At 35.4% G+C, this 15323-nt stretch overlaps 2 protein-coding genes across 4 annotated transcripts; one reads left to right on the top strand and one right to left on the bottom strand.

Moving 5' to 3' along the window:
- Nucleotides 3290-6131, top strand: LOC104755476. Of its 3 annotated transcripts, none has more exons than XM_010477866.2 (3): nucleotides 3290-3573; nucleotides 4267-4430; nucleotides 4530-6131. In XM_010477866.2, the coding sequence occupies exons 2-3, from the start codon at nucleotides 4317-4319 to the stop codon at nucleotides 5922-5924; spliced, it is 1509 nt and encodes a 502-aa protein (XP_010476168.1). In that variant the 5' UTR covers nucleotides 3290-3573; nucleotides 4267-4316; the 3' UTR covers nucleotides 5925-6131. The 3 variants fall into 3 exon arrangements, with proteins under 3 accessions (XP_010476168.1, XP_010476170.1, XP_010476169.1); XM_010477868.2 differs by having other exon boundaries at nucleotides 3290-3624; XM_010477867.1 differs by lacking the exon at nucleotides 3290-3573 and adding an exon at nucleotides 3631-4174.
- Nucleotides 11096-15317, bottom strand: LOC104755475 (protein NRT1/ PTR FAMILY 6.3-like). The gene is made up of 5 exons (XM_010477865.2): nucleotides 15185-15317; nucleotides 14844-15021; nucleotides 14705-14744; nucleotides 13946-14520; nucleotides 11096-12196 (listed from the first exon to the last, which is right to left on the bottom strand). The coding sequence occupies exons 1-5, from the start codon at nucleotides 15294-15296 to the stop codon at nucleotides 11332-11334; spliced, it is 1770 nt and encodes a 589-aa protein (XP_010476167.1). The 5' UTR covers nucleotides 15297-15317; the 3' UTR covers nucleotides 11096-11331.

Genomic DNA, 15323 nt, shown 5'->3' with positions numbered 1-15323 from the left:
TTTTCTTCTAAATTCTTTGATTGGTTGGTTATAAAACAAAAGATTCTCTATTTATTATAATTTTTTATTAAATAACGAAAAAAATGTAGGAACACTCAACTCTATTTCAATAATGATTAAAAATTAAATTAACAAAATAAATACGAAATAGAAACCCTCACCTCACCTCTCTATCTCTGTTGGTTTATTTATAGCTGGTGATTTACCACACTTTTTGTTTGAGCATATAAGAGAGGTTTCTGATTTTGTTACTTTTTTAGAGCAACTCGAACATGATATGTAGTTCCAACTTTTTCGTAACACTATTTCAGTTATAGTTGCTTTCACGACAAATTTCTTTTCCTGCAATTATAATAATATTGGAAATATATATCATTAATAATTGTATTCATTGTTCAGTAGTATATGTTTCTTATAAAGTAAATAAGAAGAATATTTTTATCTTACGGTCATCTGATGAGACATATTCCCAAATATCATTAATTGATTGTTGGTCTTCTGGACGTATATTTTGTTTAGTTATGTCACCCAAATTAACCAAACATTCTTCATTATACCTCAAACTATTAAAGTTACATTGGAAAGTTAGTTTATAACATGAATTAAATATATTTAATATATATAATTTAATTTAAGATTTGAGAGAATACCTTTTCCGAAAAGCATTAACCGGATCAGAATCATGATTCAAGTAAAATTTAGTGCCTGAGGATGCTGACAAATATATTTCACCTTGATATATCTTGACCAAGACGCTCGTCATGATAAAAATTATTATTTTCCACTCCACGATATTTGTCTTCCAAGAGTTCTGCTTGTTCTGCCCATAATGTTGCAGGTATTTCATTTCCACTTGATCACGTAAAAAAAAAAAATATTAACTAATGGACATAATTAAAATTCATAAAACATATAGTTACCTTAAATAATAATAATATATGCATTGAACTTACTCTTCTAGTAATAAAGTTAGAGTGACCTTTCTTAAGGTGGGTGTAGTAGTAGTACGAACATCAGTTTTGTCCATATGTTTAATATATCCGATTGCATTTGTATTTAAACAATGTTAAACATACTTATATCACTCATATAATTTTAAAATTTTGTACGTACCATATAAATCAATTGTGTGATCTTGTAACTTGACAAATTCCTCGTAATTTCGGAATCGAAATTTTTCTCGAGAGTGTACATGGGCTCACTAAGCATGGTGGCGGTTGAGGCGTTACAAAGACAGAGGCTACATCATGGTGTGTCATAGACACTTCCATGAATACATTGAGAAATTTAACATTAGTTACTATCAAAAAAATTTGTGACGTTAGAAAAAAGTTTTTACTTTCATTGGTTGTCGGAGCCATTTTGAGATAGCAAAAAGATGTGAACATTTTCTCTCCACATAGGAGGAGGGTAGAGCCGAGGTTCTCTCTATGGTGAAGAAGGTTGGACACAAAGTTATCTACCCAAGGGAGTAAGGTGGAGGAGGTTGGACGCAAGGTTATCTCCTTAAGGGAGCATAGGTTCTCTATATGGTGAAGGAGGTTGGACGCAAGGTTCTCTCCATAGGGGATGAAGGCGGAGCCGAGGTTTTTTCCATGGCGGTCATACATTGTTGTGATGATACATCATTGATTAGTATATTATGTAATATATAAACACATTAAGCCAACTATTTTACTTTCACTTTGGCATAGTTACTATCACGAATACATTGGGAAATTTAATATTAGTTACTATCAAAAGATTTTGTGACATTGGAAAAAGATTTTTAGTTTCATTGGTTGTCAGAGCAATCCATTTTGAGATAGCAAAAAGACGTGAACATATTCTCTCCACACAGGAAGAGGGCAGAGCTGAGATTCTCTCTATGGTGTAAAAGGTTGGACATAAGGTTATCTCTCATAGGGAGGAAGGTGGAGGAGGTTTGACACAAAGTTATCTCCCCAAGTGAGGAAGGCGGAGCCAAGTTTCTCTCCATGGTGGAGGAGGTTGGACGCAAGGTTCTCTGCATAAGAGATGAGGGTGGAGCCGAGGTTTTCTCCATGGTGGTCATATACTATTGTGTTGATACATCATTGATTAGTATATTATGTAATATAATTTTTATTCGAAATATTTTTTGAGCCAATAATTATAGTAATTAAAAAACTATGCAAAAGTGAAAGTAAAATAGTTGGCTTAATGTGTTTATACGGACATTTTCTAGGTGGGTGAATATATTTGTAATATAGAGTATATTAGGTATAAGAAATTACACTTTTAATGGTAATATATATAAAAGATTTGTAAATGGAGATAAATAAGTGTATTATAATAAAAATAAAATTTATAAATAATGTACAATAAATTTTAATATAATTTGTAAAACTTTAAATCCGCATATCAGTCAAATATTAGTATAAAGTAACGTGTAGTGTGTAGGTCAATAATTCAAGAGTAAGATTACTAACTAAAGAAAACAAAAAAAAAATGTAGAGAAACAAGACAGGTACAACTTTTTCCGAGAGAAAAAAAACCCAAAAACCAAGACAGTAATGGTTTCGTTTTCTACATGAAAGAAAATCAAAAATTCCAATTCCATCCCCTCGTACGTACGCTGAACGCCTAAACCGATATAATCGAGAAGGACCCCCCAAAGAAAGGTAGTACGATACTACCATATCGTTTAAACTTTAAACATTATATACTACACATTGGTATTGTTGTCAAAAAATAACTACAAGTTAAAATAATAATAGTACTGTAGTATTTGGTTTAGATTCGTACGAGATAGTATAATAATAATAACTTGGGGAAGAGAGAGAGAGAGAAATCACATCACCCAATAAATACGTGTGGGGAGAAATTGCAATAAAAAAAAATGAAAAAAAGATGGAAAAAAAAGCTGGAAACTAATAACTGGGCTACTACTACAAAAAGCCTCTACTCTGTCCCAAACACTATGTTTGGTCCTCTTCTTCTTTCCTCAACTCTCAACCCACACAGATCTGACCATAATAATCTCCCACCACTACACGACAGCTGCAACAACAACAACATATATACTCTTTTTTCTTAATTCATCAATTTAATTATATATCTTTCCTTTTTTTTAAAAATCGTCAATTGTCACGAGTAAACAACCCCATTCGATCATAATTAGAAAAAAAGGAAAATAATAATAAAGTGAGGAATCCTAAAAAAACACACACCTAAAAAAACCTTTTTGTCAAATAAATAAATACTCCAATAAACTTTTTTCTTTTCTTATAAAGTTAAATAAATCTCAGAAAAAGATAGCTCTGATGTTGCACACTAACCACTAAGGAGAGACCCCTTTTTCTCTCTCCTCTCTCTCTCTCTCTGAGATTTTGAGAGAGTCTCTTCTCTCTCTCTCTTCTCTCTCTCTTCTCTCTCGCTCCTCATGATCCGATAATACAAAATTTTTTATTGGTGATAATTACAGATACACGTTATATGTGTGTATATTGATGGAGACAATCTGACCCATTGGATCTCATCATTTCTTCTTGAGATATTTTTTTTTCTCCTGTTCTGCTCGTCTCCCAGATCTGTTCCTCAATCTCTCCATTGGTAAAGCTTCAAACTTTATTATATCCTCTCTCTCTCTCTATCTCTTTCTGGGTAATTCTTTATTTTTAAAAATAAATAATAATTCACGTTTTTTTTTGTTTCTTCTTTACTAATGCTTTGTGTTCGTGGTGAAGTTGATGCTTTTACTTTTCCGCTTATAGCTCTAAACTGTTGAGTTCGGATTTAGGAAAATATATATCTACGTGAATGTGAAAATAATGAATATTAGCTTTTATGGAATCATTCATTCATAAAGCATATTTATATGCATGCTTTGCATAATCATAAAGTTTGATAGATTTATATGTGTTGATCATCATCATCATCATATTCAGTAGGTTTAGTTTTTTTGTCACTACAAGATTAGGATTTAGGAGGGTTTAGCTGAGGTATTGATTTTGTGTGTTTTTGTTTGATTACTGGTCTAATAATGAGCATTGATGTTGTTTTTTCTTTACTTTCATGGGTTTTTGATCTTGTTCTTGTTCTTGATTCAATCTTTTTGAGCTGTGTAATGAGCTTCCATGGATGTTCTGTATATGCCCACCGTGGACTAATTCCTTGTTTGGTTAACTATAGAATTTCACTTTTCAAGCTTTGTGTAAGCTCTTTATTTATGAATTGATCCATTTATACAGTTTGATTTTTTAGGTATCGATCATCTCATTTTTTTTCTATTTGCATATATGATAGGGACGGGACATAAGAAATAGAATAAAAGAGTTAGACCAAAGGAAACTGCCATGTATTTCTTCGGTTTGTCCAAAGAAGAAGTGTTTTCACAGAAACATGTTGTATCATATAAAGAGACTTGTAAGCAGAATCCAATCAATATGGTCACTCTATTTGGGAGACAGGTACAAAGATTTGTGAAGCGTTTTGTTCCTCATGGTCACTCTGTGTGTTGTTAAGAAAAATACTAGAATAGATTGTTCACAACAAGGTTTTCATTTCAGGTGTATCAGGTGAAAAATGAGAGCTCCATGTCTGGTGATGGATATAACTATAAGAGATTAAACTCCCCTAAGCTGTTGACTAAAGATATTGATCTTCAGCGTCCTGCAGATCACTATGCGTATAAGAACTTTCATGAGACACTTGGTTCCGGTAAATTTTACGGCATTGGTGGTTCTCAAAACACCACCGTAGAGTTGGGATATCATTCGGGTCTCGAAGCAAATAGTGTGAAGGAAGCATCAGCCACAAACTGGAGTGGCAAGAGAAATCCAAGAATTGTTATTGATCTTGAAGAACCTCCTCCTCCCTCATGGGTCTCCGAAACAGAGAAAACAGAGCATGTTGCAGCTTCTGTTAGCTATGTTACTATGAGAAATCCTGAAACAAAACCGTCCTTCTTCGATCGGATCAGCTCAAACATTCTCAAGGCAGTGGATCAATCTCTTCTTGTTGAGGATGTTAGTGATAAGACAACTAATGAGGAGCAGCCAAGTTTACTGGATCTTAATAGCGCTCCGGTTGATGAGTCTGCTGCTTCCGAGCCTCATTATTGTTTCTTACAAGATTTGAACTGTCCATACATTGAAGAGACAGAAACAAGCTGCGAGAAAAGTGGAATAGATGATGGTCCTACTCCGCTTTGCTCTCCTCAATGCCAAAATGTTCATGAAAAAGACGGCACAGCATCTCCAGCTTCATATACTTCTTGCTGCACTACTGAAAACAACTCGAGGACTGAGTCAAGAATAAGTTCTTCTCCTCGAGCATTAGAGCCTTCTTGCCGTACCCGCCTTGAGTTTCCTGTAACAGAAGAAGACCTACAGGAGGAGAATGGATGTTGTAACGATGAGGAAGATTCATCTGAAGTGATTCAAATGGCAGCTGAATCATTAGTCCACATATCAGAGATTTCATATCAAAATCAAGACTTGCAGTTAAAGCTTGTGTCAAGAACCAACAGCTTATCTCAAGATCAAGACTTTTCAGATAAACTCGAGATGGGTAAAGCGGAACCAGGATGTTCCTGCGATTCATATGAGCGACACACGTTAGGAATAAGCGAAACCAACACTGAAGAAGACTTCTGTGTGTCATCAATGGCTCTAGATGAGCTTAACAACAACATCACTAGAGATAACAACAAAGAGATTGGACTCAAGCTGAGAAGAGGGAGAAGAATGAAGAACTTCCAAAAAGAGATACTCCCGTGCTTAACGTCACTCTCTAGACATGAGATCCGGGAAGACATTAATATATTGGAAGCAGTTTTGAGATCAAGAGAGTACAAGAAGATGCAGGGGAAGACGAAAGATGTCAAATTCAGAGCAAACGCAAAGAACAAACGTTCAGTGCCGCAGAGGTGCGTTGGTAAAAGAAGGCGAAACACCGAATGAATATGGAACACCTTTCCGAGTTTCTGATTCTTTCATACAATTGCTTCGTCATCATGTAATCTTATAACAGTCTGTGGTTTCGATTTATTTGTTTTTAACTTATGACATTGATTTATGATGAGAGGTAAAAAACTAGTGAGACAGTTTCTCATTCTCTCCCATATTGACGTTGGTTGTTTGATTAAGCATATCAGTCTCTTATCATTACGTTTTCATATTCTCGTTATAGATAAAAAGGAGTGAAATGCAATCTTCAACTACACCATATGGACTAGTCCCGCTTTCAAGTTAGAGAAATTTTCCAGATAGAGAAGTTTTCTAGCATTGATTCCACCACTTCAATTTAGAATTGTCTTAAGGTTATCGTCGTGTGTGTTTTGTGTCATAACATAAATGGACTATTGTTTACCCCCACCAACTCAAGACCTAACAATAGATGATAAAAGTTTACATAGGCTTATATTGTTGAACAACATCAGAAAAGGCTTATATGTTTACCTATCAAGGCCCACTTTACGAGCTAAGCCTCAGAGTCCAGACCACCAATGAGTTAGCAACCCAATAAATTAAGTGGATGTGGATCAAAAGTTATCCATGTATAAAGATGCAAGTCTATAATGATTAATAACACTAACATAGATAATATAAAAAATTTGTGGAAAGTATAGTTTCATGATCAAATATTTTTGGATAAAGATTCCACTAAATGCCAAAATTCTTTTTGCATTTCGAAAAAAGAAAAATGCCCAACAAAAAGACCGTTTCACTTTTAACCGAAAAAACTTAAAAGGTGGTATTGGTTTGAGATTTATGAAGATTTTTGAAGAGTTCGACAAAATCATAAAAATGAATAAGTGAAAGATTGTTAAAGATTGCTAGAGAGTTTTGTTGATTAGTTTTCTAAAATCTTGTAAAGTCCTCCAAACAATTTTGTATTTTTATGATACTTTCCATGACTTTATTTTGTAAAGAAATTGTCTAAAATCATGAACCAATAACATAATAATTGAACTCATTAACAATTCTAGATTCTTTTGTTTTAATTGAATAACACAAAAATTTTAATGACTTTATAAAAGTCTGAATCCAATAACCCAGATTTGTTAAAATTTTAAATGACTTTTTATAAATCACAAACTAATAACACTAAACTTTAACAGAGTTTAACAAANCCCACCAACTCAAGACCTAACAATAGATGATAAAAGTTTACATAGGCTTATATTGTTGAACAACATCAGAAAAGGCTTATATGTTTACCTATCAAGGCCCACTTTACGAGCTAAGCCTCAGAGTCCAGACCACCAATGAGTTAGCAACCCAATAAATTAAGTGGATGTGGATCAAAAGTTATCCATGTATAAAGATGCAAGTCTATAATGATTAATAACACTAACATAGATAATATAAAAAATTTGTGGAAAGTATAGTTTCATGATCAAATATTTTTGGATAAAGATTCCACTAAATGCCAAAATTCTTTTTGCATTTCGAAAAAAGAAAAATGCCCAACAAAAAGACCGTTTCACTTTTAACCGAAAAAACTTAAAAGGTGGTATTGGTTTGAGATTTATGAAGATTTTTGAAGAGTTCGACAAAATCATAAAAATGAATAAGTGAAAGATTGTTAAAGATTGCTAGAGAGTTTTGTTGATTAGTTTTCTAAAATCTTGTAAAGTCCTCCAAACAATTTTGTATTTTTATGATACTTTCCATGACTTTATTTTGTAAAGAAATTGTCTAAAATCATGAACCAATAACATAATAATTGAACTCATTAACAATTCTAGATTCTTTTGTTTTAATTGAATAACACAAAAATTTTAATGACTTTATAAAAGTCTGAATCCAATAACCCAGATTTGTTAAAATTTTAAATGACTTTTTATAAATCACAAACTAATAACACTAAACTTTAACAGAGTTTAACAAAATTTTGATCTAATAACAACAGATTCTACATAACATTTAAAATCTTTAAAACTCTATTCAAATCTTAAACTAACAACCCCCATTTAGGATATTGGAGAAACCTGAACATTCGAATACGAATTTTTTTACCTGTGGACTGTCATTGAGCTGTTACAAAAGTAACAAGATGCGTGATTTTGTTTTGTATTGTATTATTTTTAATGTGAACATCTAAAAAGACTAATATATCAAATAAATTTTTATTTCCTGTCATATTAAACTGTGATAATCTTAAAATTGCATATTAATTTTTTATCACATTTATTTAACATTGATAATAGAATACCATATAGTCAAATACAGACATATGTATATATTCAGTGAGCAAACGCTTATAAATTTTACCCACGGATTTTAGGGGTTGCTGAATCGTCAATGTCACCAGTGACCCTATGAATCTATGAATGTTCGATCCGATTGTAAAGTTGAAAGAAGTTGTGGTCTTTTTGTGACAAGTAGACAAAAAGAGAAAAGACAAACCAATGAAAAGATAGCCTGTTAGAAAGAAAAAAAAGTAATTCTCCGCCTTTCCCCTTTCCTGTCTTTTATAAGTCAAATAAAGACACATTAAACTAAAGTTACTAAACTATGGTATTCTTTAAACCAAGATTTCATAATCACTCGTTGTGATTGGCTTATGTAGTTTCCAGATCCAAAAAAGTCTCACTTCATCATTATTGTTGTTCCACCAATCATTACAGTAAATCATATTCATATGTTACCACTTTCTCAAGATATTTTCTAATTTTGTTATTTTTGTGAAACATAGTGGAATTTATGCAAATTTATATATCTTATATTTCTGGCAATTAACGTATTAGGGCCACCCAATATTACTAAAATATGTATGAGTCGTATGACTACCAAAAAAAAGTTCTCCTCTTAAAAACTACATATATTCAGAGTGACAATTTCCTACAAATGTTAACCTAAATATTAATTATAAAATGGGAAATTAATGAATTAATTATGCTAGAGGAAAGGATACAGGTAGATTACAAATTCAAATATGCGTCCAGCTGCTATAAGATGTAGCGAATTGTTGAAAGAAAGTTCAGAAGCATATTGTTAGACACTTAGGTGTTGAATGGTTGCAGCGGCCAGGACGGACAAATCCCTCTGCAGACTAAACCGTTTTTATTTACCATTCATCAAATATAATTTGCAGTAGTGCGGTCTAAAAGATATATGAAAAAAACCGCTGTGGACCAACTGCGGACTATTTTTATGTACAAATAAAATTAACCTGCAACGTTTTGCTGTCTGTCCTATTTTTGGGGCAGACTAAACCGCTAACGAATTTGGCCACCCCGACCCTTAGACTAGCCAGTATGAATTTTAATTAGTCCATAATTCAATGATTCTGAATAACGCCCATATGCAGACATGGATTTAATCGCTCTGTAGTATCCATGCCAGAAGTGATCGTATATATATACGTGTCCAAACTCAGATTTTAATTCTACATAATTGGTTTGTATCTGAAAACTAGATAAGCATCAGGAGACACTAGTTAGACAAAGAAACGTGCACAGAACATTCCTTACTATTTAATATCGTAAGCATAATAAAGAAGTGCAAACCAAATTAAGCTCCCTTAAATTCAGCACATCCACCATAATTTTGGAACAATGCATGAGGGGTTTATCTTTATCCGGCCGGAAATCAAACTCTTTCGATAATAATTTATCAATTATATCGGATAATTATTTGTCAAGTTTTAAACACATACACACACCCATAAATTGATTCTTTATCCAATAAATTGCATTGTTGTCTTGTTGATACATAATATTTTAGCAACTAGTGTAACTGTGTAAGATAAAGAGATCATAGGATTGATCATTGTCATATTGGACTTAATCATGCAGCTCCCTGATAAATCGAATTAATCACTTGACCAGTAATCATGGACAGACATCTCGGTCATGAATTCAGTGACAACTTTTTTTTTGTTTTTGGTTAAAGAATATTAAAAGAAAGGTGTAATAGTTCACTAGTTAATTAGTGGTGGTATAAATTACTTTTTAAAATATGTGAAATCCATTTAGAGAGAGTCGTCGCGCGTGCATCTTACTCGCGGCGATTTCTCTCTCAAATCTCCTCTTCTTTTGAGCACGATCTCGTGCACCGACGGTGGAGTTCTCCGTCGATTCCGGCGACGATGAGGACTCCAAAGCTCATGGTTCTTCATCCGTAGTCTGCGGCATCATCTCGGCGAAACTATCCGATCAAAATCAAGGGAGCTGCGGCGAGGAGAAGCATCTGCGAGACACCGACGGTAAGAGCTCTACCGGTGGTGTAGCTACGCGGAATGGAAGAAGGAGGTTTCCCGGCAAGGAACGAGAGAGGAAGGCGGTTAGGTCGGGCGACTGAAGATTCTGGAGGCTTCGTCGGACTGTTGTACGATGGGGGAGGTAGTCTGCGATCTGGTGAGGCTAAACCACCGTGAAAGGTCCCCCGATCTACTCCCTACCGCTTTGCTATCTCACGACTGCGCAAGGAACTCCTCGACAAAGACAAGATCGGCTTTCTTCCTCCTTCTCAAAACGGCTCTACGGTGGCGGGATGGCAACGGATCCTGGATCACCATCTCCGTTCGACCCGCGCCGTCCAGGNGTCGGACTGTTGTACGATGGGGGAGGTAGTCTGCGATCTGGTGAGGCTAAACCACCGTCAAAGGTCCCCCGATCTACTCCCTACTGCTTTGCCATCTCACGACTGCGCAAGGAACTCCTCGACAAAGACAAGATCGGCTTTCTTCCTCCTTCTCAAAACGGCTCTACGGTGGCGGGATGGCAACGGATCCTGGATCACCATCTCCGTTCGACCCGCGCCGTCCAGGCTCACCGGAAAGTCCCACTCCGGCGAGTATCTGCAGTCCATGGTCGGCGGCTGCACTGTGTTTTACAGTTGTAGATTAGGGTTTCATGTCGTCCGGTTTATTTTGGTTTTGTGAATCCAGGTCGGTTTTGTATTAGATGGTTTAGTTCGATTTGATGTTTGTGGATTGGGCCTTCGGGATTCTGTATGGGCTTAAATCCGGAAATAGTCCATTTGGACACTAATTTATAAAATTGCATNCCCTTTAAAAAAAAAAAAAAAAAAAAAATATGTGAAATACATTAATTGCATCAAACCTCAAATAATAACTAAAAACAAAGTGAAGTTTTCAAGTTTTTTTTTTTGACACACTGAAATGAAAATGAAAATGGAAAATCTAAACAAAAGACGTTAATTGCGTCAAATCTTGGGAAATTTTACAATTTCTGCTTTGATCCCTGGGAAAACTTTAACTTTTATCCCTTATCGGTCGGTCCATTATTTGTCGACTCGAACACAAGAGGTAATAAAGAAAAATTATCATAAAATATACCACAAAATTCAAAATCAAATTTAAACATATCAACATAGACATGCACAATGTTCATCATCATCAATGACCCATGGGAATACTCGGCTCATCATCCATCTCAATCCCGGCCTCAGCTAGTCGTTTTTCCTTGTAAACGTACCACTTTGAGAAAACGAGGAAAATTAGGAAGTTTATGGCAACAAGTACGGCCACAAGCCAGTAGAAATTGTAAAGACGACCCTTGTTGAGATCATCAGCAATCCAGGGATGAGCTGTCCCGGTGAATTTCTCAACGATGGTCACGAGAACCGAGCTGAAGAAAAACCCTAATGCCAATGTGCTCAACAACAGACCAGTGCTCATCCCTTTCATGCCTTTAGGGCACTCTCTCAAGAAGAAATCTAATTGTCCCGTGTAGATTAACGCCTCTCCGATACCGACAATAAGATATTGTGGGATGAGTAGATAAAACCCTAGAGGAAGCGTTTTGACCGTTGGACCATGGGCATGTGCGGTTCTAAGACGTTTGATCTCTATCAAAGCAGCCACAGCCATAGCCAAAGATGCGAGTAAAAGCCCCAAACCGATCCGTTGAAGTGGTCTCAGACCGTGGGGGTAGTTGAATAGCTTTTTGCAAAGGCGAATGGCGACACGGTCATAGAGGGCGGTGGTTAGAAGGAGGCCTCCGACGTAGAAGGCTGCCATCGCGGCTGGAGGGATCTCGAAGCTCCCCATGTGACGGTCCATCGTCTCAGCTTGTGCGACTGATAATGTCGTCAACTGTGCGTGAACGGTCCAGAAGAGGATACATGTTAGCCAAATTGGTAACATCCGCACGATTTGTTTCACTTCCTCAACATCTGTTAGTGTTGAGAGTGTCCATTTGTTGAATACGTTCGAGGTCACTGCCGCTTCCTGGTCCCTTATTGCTGCCTTGTCCAATGCACTGTGGAATCAAAAAATGATATAAGGAATAATTAGAACATAATTATTGTTGGATTATGTATCCTTAAATTTGCATCAAAAGATCTTTTATGTGTTCGTAGTAGTAAGCGTTGGCTTGTTATTGTGCAATAGTTACGTATGTGAAATGCCCCTAATTATTGAAATTTCATAGATTATTATTTACCAATAATACACCTTTTTGGAATATAGCCTAAGCATTGAATCAACAACATGTTGTGGAGTCAGAGATAGTTACGTGGAATCTTTTCAAGATGACGTACACCCTTCACACACCCATAGCAAGAAATATAAATATGCACATACGTAATTGGTTTTTAGAATAGTCCAGAAAAAAATGTTAAAAATTGAAAAATAAGGAAAAAGGTAAAAGTTTTCTCTAATGTTTTTCAGCTATATATTACCTTAGAAAGACTCAAACAAAAGATAAATTAAGCACTTAGCACGCAAAGCACGTGACGCTAGGGTTAATGTTGATGTTATATGCCTAACTAATTGGGTCTGTCCCGGTGAAGGTGTAAAGTAGTGGAGGTCTTACAACACTAAACGTGAACGTTTTCACTACAAGACAAAACAACTGTCTCCCCTAACTTCTCGTCTCTTCTTCTTTATTCATTTTGTTTTCCAAAAAAAAAAAGGAAGAAATTCAAATATGTAGAGATGCCAAAGAGATTTTTAATAAACTGTCTGGAATAGAAAAACAATTTGATTCCTTTGGATTCTTCTGTTTCTTTGTAGGCATGCATAGGGATTGATGGATACTAAAAGATACTGTACTTACGAGTCAGGTGAATGAATATATATTTTTGTGTCAGTGTGTAATGATATACTAGTATAAGTTTTAAGGCAACATAATCAGTTAATTATAATATTATGAAAAAATATAATTTGTCACGATTATGGAGCTACGCTTTGTGTGAAAACCAAAAATAATCACGAGAGGGTGTGAAATTTTCTAACGTAATTGTATAGGTGAAAAGTAAAGCTGGAGAATTATACTCCACTTGCTATTTTATTTTTTTAAACCACTTGCATATATTCATTTGTTTATCTGAATTTGTATTATATCTTTTGAGAGACTTCTTTTCTTTTCCTACCTATGATATCAACCGAACTTGACGTGTTATCTAACGAACATACACATGCATATACACACACTCCTAAGGAAAAAAAATCTACATATAAATGACAAAGTAGGGCCTTTGAACCCCAAAAAAATATCTTAAAAAGTTGCAATTAGCTGTAAAAATTCGTATCCAGGACCAGTTTCGCTGTATGGTCGAGTGATAATATTATGAAAATGATACCCAAGAGACAAAACAAACAAAAAAAAAAATCAAGCTTTTCTAATTAGTTTTTTTTTTATGGCTGTCAAAAAATTAAAAATCGATTTCTAATGCCAAGTAGGCATATAATCAAAAATATTTGTGGTCCCACTATAATTAAAGGACACGAGCTTTTCGAGTTATTTCCCCACTTTTAATTTCACATTTTTCAAGTCTATTGATACTACTATCAGATTCAATTAAGGGAACCTACACTACACCTCAATTATTTGAATTAAACCATTATAATGGAATATAAAAATTTGACAATTTTAAGTCTTCAAAATATTTTCAAAAATTTTAATCTTGAATCAAGAGAAACGTACGTGGGATTTTTTTTTTTTTTCACTAAAATGTTTTAAAATATATTAGGAAAACAAATGATGAGTTAATTAAAGAAATCGTACCGATATTGTTTGGTGTGAGGCAGCTTTTGTTTACCCTTCATCGCACCTTCCGCCGCAATAATATCGTCAACATCGTAGAGATATGACGGATCCGCCGGCAGCTCGAGCTTCCTATTCCTCCACGCCGCCACGATAACAGCAGCAACCTGCGTCATCGGGCTACCAACCAACTTCTTAAAACGGTAGCGGTTTGTGCCGGCCAAGAAAACGCTCAGTGCAAGCACGATCGCAAACGCGCAAATGCCATAGCCCCATTTGCGTCCAACATCGTCTTGTATGTAGACAAGGACCGTCACGGCTAAAAGAGAGCCGACGTTGATACAAAAGAAGAAACGGTTGAAGAAATATGTCATTTGTGACCGTTCTTTTGGTTCGGTCTCATCGAATTGGTCCGACCCGAAACCCGAGACGCTTGCCTTCACACCTCCCGTTCCGAGGGCGGTGAGGTATAAGGCTAAGTATAGGACCGTCAGTTGTATTCCAGTTGCTTGTTCGCAATGAGACGATGTCGTTGGGTTGCATCTTGGTGGTCGAAGTCCCGGTATGATTGTTGATAGAGTTAAGATCGAAACTCCCTGATAATAATCATATAGTTCATAACATAATATTAATTTTTCGGAAATTTAATAACAAAAATAACGACTTATGTTGTTTCCTATTTCGATTTGTTTATTAGACTAGTCAAAAATTTTATTTTATTTATTTCATTTTCTTGGCTACAAGTTTTGGTAAGAGAAAAGGGACTTCTACGGTCCTTACCGTGGCTTGGATTGCGGCGAATATAGCAATCGTTAGGTACCTATACAAACCAAAATAATGAATTTTAATTGTTACTTAAAAAAATAAGTTGAATGATTTCAATTTTGTTAAATATTTATCTGTATACAAAGTTACAAACCTGCCGAGAAAGGTATCTGCGATGAAGCCACCGAGGAGACAGAGCATGAAAGAAGTTCCAAGGAAATTGGTAACGGTGTTGGCCGCCGTTGCATTGCCTAAATGCATAGTTCCCGTCAAATACGTCACCAGATTAACTCCGATACCTAACGTCGTCAGCCTCTCCACGGCCTCAATACCTTCACACAAATTTTATTTATTATTAAGTTAGATGAAGACATGGGAGATAAAACGATGTCCACAAGAAACGTATAACGTATAGTAAATGGGCCATTAGAAATTTCTAAGTGTTGTCTTCAGCATATATATTGTTGGTGTATTAATTTTTCTATATATACTTACAGAGAATCATGGCGGCGCTGGCCCATCCGCCAGTTTTTGAGCGATCGGCGGGGCGGCCTTGGAAGTCCCAAGCATCAAGAAGGATATCAGATTTAGTTTCAGGAAGAGACATATCTTGAAGATGGTTTAGGAGTTTTTT

Source organism: Camelina sativa, chromosome 17 (assembly GCF_000633955.1).
Source record: "Camelina sativa cultivar DH55 chromosome 17, Cs, whole genome shotgun sequence".
NCBI classification, from domain to species: domain Eukaryota; kingdom Viridiplantae; phylum Streptophyta; class Magnoliopsida; order Brassicales; family Brassicaceae; genus Camelina; species Camelina sativa.
Note: the sequence above shows the minus strand (reverse complement) of the source record. Positions and strands in the feature narration are given on the sequence as shown.

What these genes read in the sequence shown, in the direction of transcription:
- LOC104755476 (XM_010477866.2), top strand. Translation starts at nt 4,317, where the DNA reads ATGTATTTCTTCGGTTTGTCCAAAGAAGAAGTGTTTTCACAGAAACAT. An exon ending in TCACTCTATTTGGGAGACAG is followed by an intron (nt 4,431 to 4,529) that starts GTACAAAGATTT and finishes TTTTCATTTCAG; the next exon opens with GTGTATCAGGTGAAAAATGA.
- LOC104755475 (XM_010477865.2), bottom strand. Translation starts at nt 15,296, where the DNA reads ATGTCTCTTCCTGAAACTAAATCTGATATCCTTCTTGATGCTTGGGAC. An exon ending in CAGCGCCGCCATGATTCTCT is followed by an intron (nt 15,022 to 15,184) that starts GTAAGTATATAT and finishes ATTTGTGTGAAG; the next exon opens with GTATTGAGGCCGTGGAGAGG. An exon ending in TCGCCGCAATCCAAGCCACG is followed by an intron (nt 14,521 to 14,704) that starts GTAAGGACCGTA and finishes GATTATTATCAG; the next exon opens with GGAGTTTCGATCTTAACTCT.